At 36.7% G+C, this 14,378-nt stretch overlaps 1 protein-coding gene across 10 annotated transcripts in view; it reads right to left on the bottom strand.

Annotated features, from left to right (window-relative positions):
* PAN3 (poly(A) specific ribonuclease subunit PAN3) overlaps nt 1-14,378 on the bottom strand; it is an 85,623-nt gene that overhangs the window by 42,065 nt on the left and 29,180 nt on the right. For 9 of the 10 annotated variants that reach the window (XM_054219334.1, XM_054219325.1, XM_054219343.1 and 6 more), the window contains one exon: nt 5,778-5,939. The exons of the other annotated variant lie outside the window; for it this stretch is intronic. In XM_054219334.1, coding sequence (XP_054075309.1) covers nt 5,778-5,939 — 162 coding nt within the window. The remainder of the gene's footprint in view (nt 1-5,777; nt 5,940-14,378) is intronic. 10 annotated transcript variants of the gene reach the window in all.

Here is a 14,378-nt window from a genome sequence, read left to right as displayed (position 1 = left end):
TGGTATATCACTGTTAGTTCTTTATTATCTAATATTTTCATTATTTCTTCCAAAATTTGTAGATAACATTCTGCACCAATGACCATGCAAATATGCCAAAATTAGGAAGCCACATTCTTAATGGCCAAAGATTCCAAAAATTATGTTCCTGGTCCGGAAAAATATCCTACTTTCACTCTGGCAATTCATCATACAAAGTATAAATTCTAGGGTTAGTTTTACATTTGGGTCAATGGTAAGCTTGAAAAATCTATCTAAAAGGGGGCCTATGCTTTAAATCCTATAGAGTATTATTACAGTTTTTCTGTTAGAATCCTACCAGGCTTCCCAAAATGGGATTTAGTTAAAAAAATTAATTTTTTATAAGAATTAAAAAAAAATCTATATCTAATTAATGAAAAATTTTCTTCATTCTGTATTATTCTTAAATTTCCTAAAAGCACAGCTTTAAAACAAATTAATTTCTTGTCTTGGAGTATAGTTACTGCTTCATGTTAGACCAAGGCTAAAATTTGAAATCTGAGTAAATCAGGATTGGTAAAAAAAGGTAGAGAAAATAGGAACTGAAGACATTAATTAAACCTAGGGAGTAATGAAAAGAATGGAGATGCAATACTTAGAGGTCATGTAATGAATCATGCAATATTGTGATGTTAAAAACAGAAGCAGCGAATGCACTTTCTAAAGCCCAAACAAGAAGCACAAAGCCTGCTAGTGCTCTCTCCAGTATGCAGAAAAATGAAGACTGTATTTTCAGTTTCAGATGCAAATGTCCTATGAAAAGGCACATAAAAAAACTCTCAGAACATTAATTAATATGTTTTCAACAAACAGCATTAAACAAAAAGAAGTATAGCTTTGTCACCTACGTTAGATTTTTCTAGAAATCCACCTAAAGTGGCTTCCAACTCAAGCATTTGCTAAAATTACCACCATACCTTTTTCCTCTCAACCTGGCCTGTTTAAATCTCATCCCCCTTCTTCTAGGATATTCATAAAAATACTATCAAATTAAAGCAGGGAAGCAACTTTCCCAGGCGTTACCTGAATGAATACCTGCATCATGCATTCTTACCAGAATGATACCATGAAGAAATTTTGCCAAAATACCCTATTTTCACATTCTTTGTCTTTGCTCTCTCAAAGACAGAAAAGCCTCTTTTCAGACAGTTTTGCAAAGAATCTTCCAAAGACAGACCATAAAACTGAGTCAATCCAGCTCCACATATAAGAATTATTTCTATACTTCCATACATCAGAGAATGCAAAATGTCACAAAACACATAAAATACAGTCCAAATGAAGGCTGAGTTTAGTTATGATGCAATTAGTAAGGATGGAACCACAAGAGAAAAAAAAAAGCGGGGGGAGAACTATAAAACAACTCATTTGTGTCACCATTCAGCACAGAGTTTATCTCTCTGGTGGCTTTTATGCTTTTAAAGATATACAAGGAAATATAATTTGGAGAGGAAGAAACAAATATTTTTGTAGGTACCACTGAAAAACAATTCAAGGCTCCTTAAAGGAAGGTGCAGATTAAAGTAAAGAGCAAGCCAAGGATCTCAGCTGAAGACCATCGCTGGGAGGACCGCACAGCAGCATGCAGCGTTACTTATGTTGAGCAGTTGCACGCATCAACAGACTTCCATAGTCCAGAAATAAGATGAAAATTCCCATTTCACCAACTATTGATTTCAATACATATGCTTTTTTTTCCCTCTATGATCCTCAGTGATAAATTCCTAAGGCCCCACTTTGAATGAATGAAGGCATTCATTCATAAATGACTCCTGAAATCACCACGAAGTACACAGTAACACAGGGATGCACAAGTTATGGAGCCTTTGGAAGATCATGCAGGGATCCCCCAGGAGTACTGGAAACCACCCTTTTCTCTCTCTCATTTCCAGTTCAGCATCTCGCTACATGAAACAAAGCTGCACAGCAGTGGCAGAGCCACCACCTCTGATGTGGCAGCTGTAAAGCTACTCCATAAGATCAGTCCCGGTCCCACGTTCTACCAAAGCCAGCTACCTAAAGCAAAAAGTAGGCAGATGTCATTTTATTTTGGAAGAATGTGCTAACGTACTTACCATGCTACAAACGGGATACAAGCCTTGTTGTTCATTTTTTATGTTCTCCTTCACCTCCAAATTCATGCTGATCTGTTCCGACATCCCAAATTGCATAATCTTGTAGTGGTTACAGAAAATCACCACTAAACTAAACCCATGCCATAAAGCGGGGCCTCTACCAGTCTATCTTTGGCACAGTTTTCAGAACATCCCTTAGGAACCCAAAAACACACAAAAATGCTGCTTGGTTTTTATGTGTGGTTATTTTTTTGTTGTTCTGGGGGTTTCTTTGTTGTTGTTTTTAAATGGACAGATGTGCCATCCAAGGAGCTTCACTTTATGTAGAGAGCATCATTGCAATCCCTCTGCTCCTAGAAGGATTCCTTGTTAACTATGACATCAGGGAAGGACACATTCTGTGACGTTGGAGCAGCCCATCGGACACTGGAGGTCGCCGAGGGCTTCAAAGCAAGTCTCTTTCCCTCCCACTATTAAACTTGTGCGACATGCTTCTTTATTTCAATTACTGTGACAGGTCGTCACCCATACAATAAGCTCTAATAAATTTCAATTCATCAACATTATTAGCCATATTGCTCTACTGCTCCTTTAGAAGAGTTACAATTTCATTAAAACTGGGTAATTTTTGTTGGCTAAAGACTTCTTTTTTAAACCAGAACACAGGCTCAGAGAAATAAAACTACTAGCAAAGTTTTGTTACATTTTTACAAGTAGATTTCACTAAAAAGTAAACTTCTAAAGACTCAGAATATTTCCAAATTTCTCTAAAAATACTTCAAAGTACTGTAAAAACTATAAAGTTTTTGAAAGTCCATGTTCTCGATGCAAAATATTTGAAGAAATCATTTATATGTTGGGGTTTTTTTTGTTCAAGAAACAAAACAAAAAATGAGATAGTCATGGTGCTTAAGAACTGATCTGTATAAGAAAAAAGGTATCCCTACTATTTTAAGCAGAATTGCCATTTGCTGTTATAGTATGTATCATGCAGTGGTGTAGTAGCTCAGGATATTTCCTAACAGGGTAGGACATGTTGCTGAAGAACAAACTTTTGATTTGTTTCTTTTTCTATTTCAATGCACAACCCACAACACAATTCACTCTGTGGACTCCACTTTTAATCATGTAAGTGTAACACAGTATTTAAAGTAAATAGATCTGGATTATAAATTCATAGCCATGCCTGAGAAACATTTATGCTGTTTTACAATGCATGTTTTAAACTACTTGGCTTTTTAAAACAGCCACTTCTTGGACTAAAATCTCTAAACATAGCACCATGAAATAGCGTATTCTCACATCTTAAACCATACGTTTGGAAGAGTGGAGATTCAAATAGACACATGAGCTTCAACCCTGCCCAACTCTGCGGGCCCTCAGCAATTTTGAGATGTAATTCTGCTTTCTCATCTTCAAGCATAAACAGAAAAAAGATACCGTCAAACAGAAGTGCCTCCATCAAAATTTAATCTTTCTTTTATTGCTTAGCACTCACCATCAGCCAAAATTTAGTTTATATAATCTATATTTACACCTGCAAATATCACTAAACAGCTTTGCTATCTGTGGATTATATCCATACTGAAGTAGAAAAACAAGGTCAATCTGAAATCTCAGCATGAAACTACCCGGTTTTGAGTAGTTTCATGTACCAAACTTCTCCAGCCATTTTTTGTGCTTTTATAATTAAAATTTCCAATTTTTAGCAGTTTGAGCTTTGTTTTAGCTCTAGTTTAGAAGACGTTCACGTTAGAATACAAAGATTTACAATGATGAAAATGAAAACATCAAGATAAAATTCAGCTTCTCATCTATGTAGAACTTCATATATCCCCATAATCTCCTCTGCAGCTTGTTTTTACACCTTTCCCCATTCACTCTTGCCAGACTCCACTGTCTTCTGCAATCCCTCCCCCTTCTTCTCCTATTTCCCATGGCTGGAACATCCTTCTGTTCCTATTTCCAACAGATATGCATATATGTGCTTTTCTAAAGTTCCATGTCTCCATGGGAAGCTATGTAATTGCATCATATAATACAAAAATCTTATGCTGTACACAGTTTAAGTCAATTATGTAGCTGGGATTCTGGCACAATAAAGGAGCTTGGAATTGCACCTTTCAATAGCCATGTGCTCTGCAGTCAATCCCAAGCTCTTGCCACTAACCTTGAGGGGACCTTGAGCTTTCATTGCCACACTTTCAACACAACTTTGGAGGGCACAGGTACTGAAAAGACAATTGCTCCTGGCCAGACGCTCCACTCTCAGACTACTAGCACTCCAGCCTCCAAAAGCGTTAAGTTTTTCTGCTCTACGCTAAGTGGATTAGATCAATGACAAACCTTGCTGCAACACAGAGAAGACAATGGATGACATAAGTGGGGCTTTTCCTGCCCTTTAACAACCACATGAAATTTGAAGACCAATTTTCTGTTTCTCTCTTCTCAAAACAACTGCCTACTAATTAAGGTTTGCACTCCCATTAGATACACATGATCAATTCAATGTATCAGTCTTCTCTCCCCTGAGAAAAGTACTGCTTCGCTGGTTCCAACCACTCCTCTGCCACCTCGCGTGGTCCTTCTACCTATGCTTCCTTTATGCTTCATCTTTACCACCCCGGTGGCTTTGCTCCTTCCCCTGCAGCAAAAGGGCCAAGACAGACTTAAGCACAAACTCCCCTATGCAACGTAGTATCGGTTGCCTGCATCACGCTGCCCGTGACTCCCAATTTCAGTCACGCAAAGATGTCAAACATCAAGTAATGCAGCACTAGTATTGGTATGGAAAGGCTCTGGTATGAGCTTCATGTTGGCCCTTACATGGCAGAAATTTAATGAACGGAAAGAAACTCTTAAGGTGCCACAAATTCTAGTTATAAGTCTATTGTCAATTTACCCGTTTCACTCACTCAGAAGACATCAAAAAGATCATAACCCTCAAAGAAAGACTAAAGTAATGATCTGTGAAGAATCAAAAGCACCACACAAGCACAAAACAGTAATAGCAGCAGTGTTGCAGTTAGGACCATTATAAAAATTTCCATCTAAACCCCATCTTAAGGGACACCAAGCAGGTTCCTTCCAGACTAGAATCATCCTTCATTATCATCCCAAAGATAACCTGCTACTTCTGTACAGAGATGCTCAAATCCAGCTGTACTTCTCGTCTGTTAAGGAGCTGAAGAAAATTCAGGAATAAAGTAAAGTAACAATAAAATTTAACAAACAAGTTGAGAAATATAAATTATCCCAACATAAAAATTAAGGATTTACACTTTCTGATCATGGTGGTTACATCCTCAAATTTTGTACTAAGGGAATTTGCATTAATTGTCAATCATTTTAACAAAGATGACTAATTTTACCAGTAGAAACCTTCCTCACATGAAAATTAAAATAAAAGGTTGTGTTTGTTTGCTTTTAGAACACATTTAATGATTACTTTTGCTCCTCCTCCACAGATTACAACATAACCAAGCAAAGTACATAACATAGTGGTGGGTGAAGAGAATAAAACATCTCTGAACCAACCTTCTGGAGGGCCACTATGCTTACTTTGTGAAATATTTGACCTGATCTCAACCCATATTTGGAGTAACTGCTTCTAACATTTTCCAAAATTTAAAATAAAGCATCCAAAATACTGAAAAAGTGACTAGTAAAAAATAATTTTACCTGTAAATTGTTTTCTGTGACTCTGTTCCACCAAACCATATTGATGGGTACTCCTGTTTTACACCTGTCAGCCAGACAGCCGATAGGGTTCTTTGATTTTCTTGCTTTTGATCCCACCGGAACTATCCTCTCATCCAGCATCCCCAGTCGATACTTCCTGGGCTACGAAAAAGAAGGAGAGAAACCAGGCCACTCCTAACAACCCTCATCTAAAGCTACACTAAAATAGGTATTACATTGCAATATAATTTCTGGATTGGTGGAATAGGAAACAATTTGCAAGTAAAATTTATCTGAGACTGTTTCCTTTCAATCCTGACTATTTGGTTATAATAAACAATACTTTTAAAAAAAGAAAACAAACTCCAGGGACTACTAATTATTTGTAAGCAAAAATGTCCATCACAAGTCAGCCACTGAAATATAAGTTGGGGAATTCTGTAAAAATGATTGTTTTTTTTTTTTAAAAAAAAAGCCATATTTCTTAAATAGATACCTTCAACCACTTCATAATAATGAACAGTTCCCTTGGATTAACGAGAAATTACCATTGGCTTTTGTATGCTTCTTTTTAAATTCAAATTTGCCAAGACTCATCTCCTGAAGACTTGCTTTTAAAAATCACGTAGAACTGAGTAGCCAATTGCAGCAGAACTAAGTGAGAAAAACATTTCTGCTCAAATTAATATTCAAAAGACTAACTTCAGCTACTGTCTTAGGTGAAAACAGACAAGAACTACCACCATAAATGCATTGGAAACTGACTTAAACTTGAGAAAACAAAACACACTTGAGGAAGTGAACATGCAGGAGGTACTTGCACCTCAGTAAGAGTGACATTTCTATTACATCAGCAATGATCTCTGCTAATGAAACTATTTATAAAGCACGATATGAACATTAAGTCAAAAAAGCACACTGTAAAAAAAAAAAACACAACTGTTAAAGACTTTCAAACAGGTAAAGTACAGAAGTTCTCCAGATTTCTCTATGCTCTCACACCTGTGTGTACTTACATAGACAGTAAATACCACCAAAAGAAATATTTCAGCGTCTATGCATATTTAGACCAGGTCCTTTTATACTGATTATATCAATAACTGGACCAATTTTGAGGGGTTGGTCTATTTTTCTTTTGTTGTGTTGTTGTTGGGTTTTTTTGATGTGAAAATGCAACTATCATCATCTGGATATAGACCACTTCTTAAGTAATCAAAGCTTAACTTACCTTTATTCATATATTTACTTCATCTGGCACCTTAGAAATCTTAGCAATGTGTACCTTGATATGCATTTTAAATACTGTTCCTCAAGAAACAAGGTGAGGATCTAATTGGAGAAGATTCCACACACACACGCACACAATTTGTAAGACACAGGACAAATCTACCATAAAATGTCTGCAAAAACAAAACCCAAACAGATTCCCTCCTCTACTTCCCTTTAAAACTTTTAGGCTGAAGGTTTTGGAAAGAATTAAAACTGAGTAAAGCCACCAGTACCTCATTTGACACACACACACACACCCCAAAAAAAAAAATCCAAAACAAAACAACAAAAAGCCCCCAAGGATACCAACATTGACTATGAACTACAAAGGCAATAAAGTTCATGAAGATCAAGTTAACCAACTTTAACAACAATAAATAAGACTGAATTTTGCCATACTAATCAGAAATTTGGTAAATTCTGTGATGGGTAGCAAAGCCCTCCTATAGTTCAAATGCAAACTTCATCATGACAAATCTAAATACTGGTTGTTTATTGAGAGAATCACTTAACTATTGGGCAACTTCCCATCTTAGTAATTCAGAAGTACTACTAATATCATAAACTGCAAAGCTGTAAGGTCTGAGAAGCCAGACATTCAAATAATGTTGGACTTTAGGGCAGGGTTTGAATGCAGTATGTGTTTTTCTTAGCCTGGCTATTGGAAATAATAACGTAATGAAGAGTAACTGTTTCCCTGGCAGCTTCCCCATCTCTCTCCATGTTGTACCAAGTACAGAGGCCCAGTCTCAGACTACTGGACTACAACCCAGTGTCCAAACACATTCCTATTCATAAAGGGTACTTTTAATCCTCCATAATAAAAGGTGACCTATAAATATTTTGAAGGAGAACCAAAACAAAAGAGGAACTGAGTCAACATGGAGGGAGGCTATTTCGGTTACAATGGGATTCAGATATCAGGCAACAGAATGAAACTGTATTTTAGGCTTTATAAAGGACCATACTGGGGGATCGGGGAGGGCAAAGAATGGTCCATTCTATGCCATAAAGCAACATAGAGACAATATGAGTTCATATACCAGTAGTTCTGGGTCTACTAGTACGAAAAAATTAAACTAAAAAAAGGGTGAGACTAAATTAAAATTTCACTTTCATTATCACTATAAAACATCATCAGAGGATTACTAGGCCAGGATATCATTGTTCAGACAGACAACAGAAGATGGAATATACAATATTAACATTTGGAAATCAATTTCAGTCTATTTGCATGAAAATCGTTCTAAATTACACTTGTTTTCAATGAGAAAAAATGGCATCTGATTCATAAATCCGATTTAAGTTTACAGGAGACCAGAAAACACAGAAAAAAGCATCTGCCAAAAGAAGAGTCAATAGAAAAGAAAGATCAAGTAGATTGAGCTGTTTGAATAAGCATATCAACTTTGATACACAGAGCAGCCCACAGAGAGCCCTGCCCTCTACACAGAGCAGCAGATAAAGCAAGAAAGACAGAATAGTGCATCTTGAAACAAGCAAGAACTCATCAACCACTGGTCATTTCTGAACTAAACTAATACATCTATCTAAAACACAGAGACATGACAATCTGGACAAACAAACTCAACTTCTTGGCATAGGGACAATTTCTCTTGGATGATTATGGAAGTAATTGAATTTTTGCCTTCTCTAAAGTCTTTCTGCGAGGTACAGAAAACCTGTTCAGCCGTACAGATAAAAAGATAGTTCAACATACCAAATCTTTTTCTTTTCTCTTGTCTTTTTTTGGGGGGTGGGGATGGTGGCTAAAGCATTTATATACTTTAGTGAGTATTTCTCAAACTAGGTTGCAACTCCAAATATGGTTACAAGTTCCAAATGAGTTGCGAAAGGTCAAAAACATCACAGAATCACAGAATGGTCAGGGTTGGAAGGGACCTCTGGAGATCATCTAGTCCAAGCCCCCTGCCAGAGCAGGGTCACACAGAGCAGGTTGCACAGGAACCCGTCCAGGCGGGTTTTGAATGTCTCCAGAGTTGGAGACTCCACCACCTCTCTGGGCAGCCTGTGCCAGTGCTCTGCCACCCTCAGGGTAAAGAAGTTTCTCCTCATGTTTAGGTGGAACTTCCTATGCTCAAGTTTGTGCCCATTACCTCTTGTCCTATTGCCTGGCACCACCGAAAAGATCCTGGCCCCATCCTCCTGACACCCACCCTTTAAGTATTTATAAGCATTGATTATCACGATTATTTTTAAATGGAAAAATAAGGTTAAACTAAAATAATTAAAATGAAGTCTAAAAAAAAAAAACAACAACCAACTAAACCAAATTATTACAAAGGATTACTGGAAGAGTTCAGTTCCTCCTGGGCAAAGAAGTGAGAAGCAGCAGCAATTACTGGCTGCAAACGTTTACATGAGGTAGGGAACAGCTAACTACCTTTAATTGCTAGCAACAGCTTGGCTCCCCAGGGTGAGAAGGGTAAGCATTTTCAACCATAGCTAATAATTATAACCCTTGCCCTGTAGAACCAAGCTGCTGCCAGCAATTAATGATAGGAAGCTATTGGTTGGCATGATTAGAGGGAATGTGTTAGGATAGGAAAGATAAACCCCCCAAAGTCTGAGAAACATTACACTTCGACAAAAGAAATCCACTCTAAAACCTAGAAGGTCCTTCCCAAGTAGCATCTTCACATCAGAACACTACTACAGATAAGTAACTTAATCATCCCACACTAGAAAATATTCCTCAAGTTGGCTTAATTACTTGCTTCCCATGCATGCAACAAGAAGTTTGGGAACATGTTTAGCAAGTCTATTTTCTTCTTACTATTTGCTGTAACAGCACCTTTGCCCCTGGTTCCTCCTGTTTCACAGACAGTGGGCAACGCCACACTTCCTCTTTCCAATTCAGGGTTGGACACGCCACTGGTGTAAGATGTTATGAGACTATCCTAGAGAAATAAATCTAAACAACAAAGAGGTTTACGTAGATTCAAACAGTAAAGACCCCTCCTGTCTAATAACTTGCATGTCATATTTAAGCCTGGATAAGCTGGCAAATCAAACCACACAATTCCAAAGTTTTCTTCCACTGAAGGTCTGCAACTGGATTTTGTCAGGATCATTCGTGACCCAAATTACATTTCTGTTCCTTAAAATGCACTTACTCTGGTGGGCTTTGAATTTTATATTTACAAGATATTCTCTGTACCAAAAATCGTACAATTAACTTTGGTGTACAAACACACGAGCAGGCTACTGTGTTTTCAAGTACTGTGAAAAATCTGAGCTACAGTAACGCTGTCTATGTGCATATACTACTGAAGCAAATACAAGTGATCTTAAGCCTTTCCCATCACAGGCTAAATTAAGCAGCGTTACCTTAAATTACCATAGCTAAAAGCTATCACAGTAGCATTAGCTAGGGCTCATCTGTTGTACAGTAAGTTGACTATATCTGCATGTACAGACAGATAAAAATAAATATTACACTGTCAGACAGGAAAGATCAGGTACATATTTTCCCTGTACTACTTATAACAAAATTAAGTAATATATGCAATTTTAAATTTCAACATTGTCTTGTTTTCTAAGACTTCAGTTTTTTAGCAGAAGTTAGTGGCAAAGAGACCATTAGAAAAGGAGGTTAAACACTCAGCTAGGGTTCTAGTCTACTGAAAAAGAAACAACTTTTGTTGTATTAAGTCTTGAAAACCAAAAGCTAACTACAAGACATTGGTGTCATCATTGCTATTTTCCCCCAACAGCCACAACCAATTAGCTGGAATAAGACAGTACTTGAAACACCCAGCTACAGATACAAACCTCAATACATTATTGAGGAAAACCACAACAGTCTGGGCATAATCCCTACACAGGCACAATCAGCTAAGAAGCATCTCAATTGTGAATACAACTGTGTAACTGGATTTAGTATTAAGTTCTACAAGGTGTTACACCTGAACACTAGATATAGTCACCATAAGTATCCTAACAGATTTGCAAGCTGGTAACATGAAAAAGAGAAGTTGTCTGGTCGTTACTTTTTAAGCTTTGCGGCCAATAGAACTACAAACCCCTTCACGTGGTTTGCGTTTCTTGCTAACCAAGATACTCTCTCCTCTTCCTCTTTCATTACAACCTCTCACTAGTAGAGAGGCAGAAGATACTTGTTTCCCGTACCTCAACTTCTGAAGGCAGGAATCAACTTTTTTTTTTACTTTAATATCCACAAAAAAAAGGGATAGGAGCCTGGTCAACGGGTTAAAAACAATTAAGTGTGTGTTTGATTGGTTGGTGTTTGTTGTTGGGTGGTGGGGTTTTTTTTTCTTTTTTATGAAAAAAGGAAGAATATGCTAACATTTATAATGTCCATATGTTTATAATTTTAAAGTTTATCATGTCATACATCGAGATTACACACACTTACAAACTAGCCCCCCTTCCATCTGGAACACTTTTTTTTAAATTGTTCATGAAACCCTGGGTTTAGCTGGGGATAAAACTTGTACTAGTTGAAAAGTATCAGAGACAAATAAAAAAGATTCTTCTAACCAAAGAAAACCAAAATGTGCAATTTAGCACGGAAATAGATTTTATTCCACAGCAACATATTTGACCACTGCAAAAAAAAAAAAAAAAAAAAAAAAAAAAAGACCCCAACACATTCTTGGTTCAATCAAATTTTAGAGTGAAAGCTGCAAAAGATCAAGCATTACATCATGTATTTTAACTCAAAGCTAAGGAAAACTTTTCAGGTGTACATACTAAATAGTGTATTTCATGAGTATGTATGCTGAAAACATGAAAACCTTGAAGAGTTCAGAAGGAGCTAAGGAAAACTGACTTATCTTTAGGTCAAATATTTTCTCACCAATTTTGCAGCCTAGCTAGGTTGGATGAAGTATGAATTACCACAACAGCTAAAACCTAGCATGGATGTAGTTATACTGGCAAAGTTCTTTACTAAGAAACTAATACCACCTGCTAAATTGAAATACGCTGGTGGAAAAGCGGGCTTTTCCCACCATCACTAGAGCAGATAGTTCTAACTGTGTAGTAAAGACTTGTCAGAGTACCACCACCCCAAGACGTATTTTCAAAAACTCCATTGCTAAAGGAGCACACAGTGAGCAAACCACAGGGGTTTTTTGAATGTTTAAAGATCTCTTTTCTAATAGGCCAGAAGTTTTTATATTATTCGCAAAAATAGTGGAAAAATGATGCAAAGTTAAGAACTAAAAATATAGGTAGAAGAGGACTAAAGATTGATGCAACTTTTATTCTGGTCTTTACTAAGCATATGATTTCTCAAAAATGGCATGATTTCTCAAAAATAACTGCTTTAAATATTTGTATATTTACAAATATTTATTCACATTCAACAACTGTGTGTACAAGTTTTAAAAAAAATATCTTTCAGTTATCTTACTGCAAAATCACTCTTAAAGACTACACACACCTTGCCATAGGAAGAACCAAATACAGCTTGTTAAAGATAAGCAAAAGCATCTTGTACAAATAAGTTACATTTGTAGTTAACTGCTTCAGCACCTGACAAAAGTCTAGGTGGCTAACTGAAAACTTACGCTTTAAAAGTGGGGAGTGAGGGTAGCATTTGAAATTGTAGATGTCTAAGTCATAACATATATCTGTCCTGTTTAGATACAAAACCAAAACTAGCAAAGGTCTTTTAAATACAATTCTACGCTAAGTGCTGCGCTATGCAGTCACCTTATTCCTCTCTTTTCCTTCAAATACACAATAGGATGAGGCAACAAAAATATGATGACTCCTCATCAATGTAAAAATCTTACATATTTCTAAAAGGAAATGTTTTAATAATTTTATTTCTTATATAACACAATGATCACTAATCCATACACACAAATGAATGTGAATAATATATTCTCTCACATCACACTTAAAAATGAAAAATAACATACTATGTAGTAATTACTAAGACAGAAAGAGCATACAACCAAGGAATAACTCCAATAACAAACTATTCCAAAGAAAAATATAAGAGGTTAGATGACATCATACCCTTAAAACACATTTTAGAACGAGGTAAACATCATACTACCTGCAAACATTTAGTGGTTTTCTCTGGAAGCAAAGTTTGTCTTTCTATATTCCTGCAACAACTTTTTTTGCATCACTTATAAACTGTAATATTTTATTATTGCTGCAGGGGTGTGTAATCCCAGAAGGAAAATTTCAGGTTTGAAATATCAATTTAGCCCAGGTACGTTATAAAGTCTGTGCAGCCATAATTCTGCAGTTTACAACACAGTGACATGACGTGATGTTTGGAAATGACCTCCCAACTTCTCAGAACAAGATTCATGCTTCCGAGATGGTATTCAGGAGGCTGTGAAACACGAAACAACTGTCTCGGTACGTTTTTATTAAAGGTAAATACAGCAAGACCAAATACTGCACGCATGGCTTTTCAATGAACACCACTGAGGAATATAAAGATCAGGTATCAGAGGTGTCAAGACAGAGCTGGAGATGGGAAGCTGGAGACGAATACAGCTTCCTAACAGGTAAAAAAACTAGATGGAGGACAGGACACTCAAAAATAACCTAGCAATAGTTTAGGTCTTAAGAATTTGGTTTCCACAGGACCTGAAGTTAGCATTATTGTTTTCTTTTAACATGAGAGGGGAAACTCTCCTTGTCCTCATTAAAAAGCTTGCATTTGTGATGACTAGGCTTACAGGCAGTCTTTTGTTTCAATATCATTTTCTCTGCACGTTTATTAATTCTGTACGTTGGTCAGCAGTAAAGAAGTTTGCTGCCCAGTCTCACTTGCTGTAGAACTCCATAGAGAGTACTAAACATTCCGTTCTAGTCTAGTTTAGCGTCTTTTGGTCCTGGCTTTTACTCACCTAAACCCAATGGAAGGTGTTGTAAAAAAAAAGAATTCTTCAAGATACACATGAAACAGCATTAAAATTGTATTGAAAGTCATTCATTACAGCAGTTGGTTCACTCCTTGCAGCCTGTGGATTAACAGTGGTTCTCACCTTAATGGCCCTCCTCTAGGTATGACTGAACAATTGAAAAATGAAATGGAAATAAACCAGCGTTAGGAACTTTTCAGAAGAGTTCAGTTTTCATGAGGATTGAAGGTATGAAAAAACAAAGTAAAATGTAAAAGCAATGCTTTCCACTACCCTGTAAGGCTGACCAGTGACAAGTAGGGGGACCCTTTAGCCTGGATTGGTGGCAACAGTCTCAGAACAAATTTAAACAAAAGTTTCATCATATATTTTCTTTTTAGTGCATTAAACTGTCATTCCCTTGGCAACAGATTCTGATTAGTTATGTTGCACACATTTTTATGAACTGTTT

The sequence above is a fragment of the Rissa tridactyla genome, chromosome 1 (genome assembly GCF_028500815.1).
Source record: "Rissa tridactyla isolate bRisTri1 chromosome 1, bRisTri1.patW.cur.20221130, whole genome shotgun sequence".
NCBI lineage: Eukaryota > Metazoa > Chordata > Aves > Charadriiformes > Laridae > Rissa > Rissa tridactyla.
The sequence above is the reverse complement of the archived record's forward strand: the minus strand, read 5'-3'. Positions and strand labels throughout refer to the sequence as shown.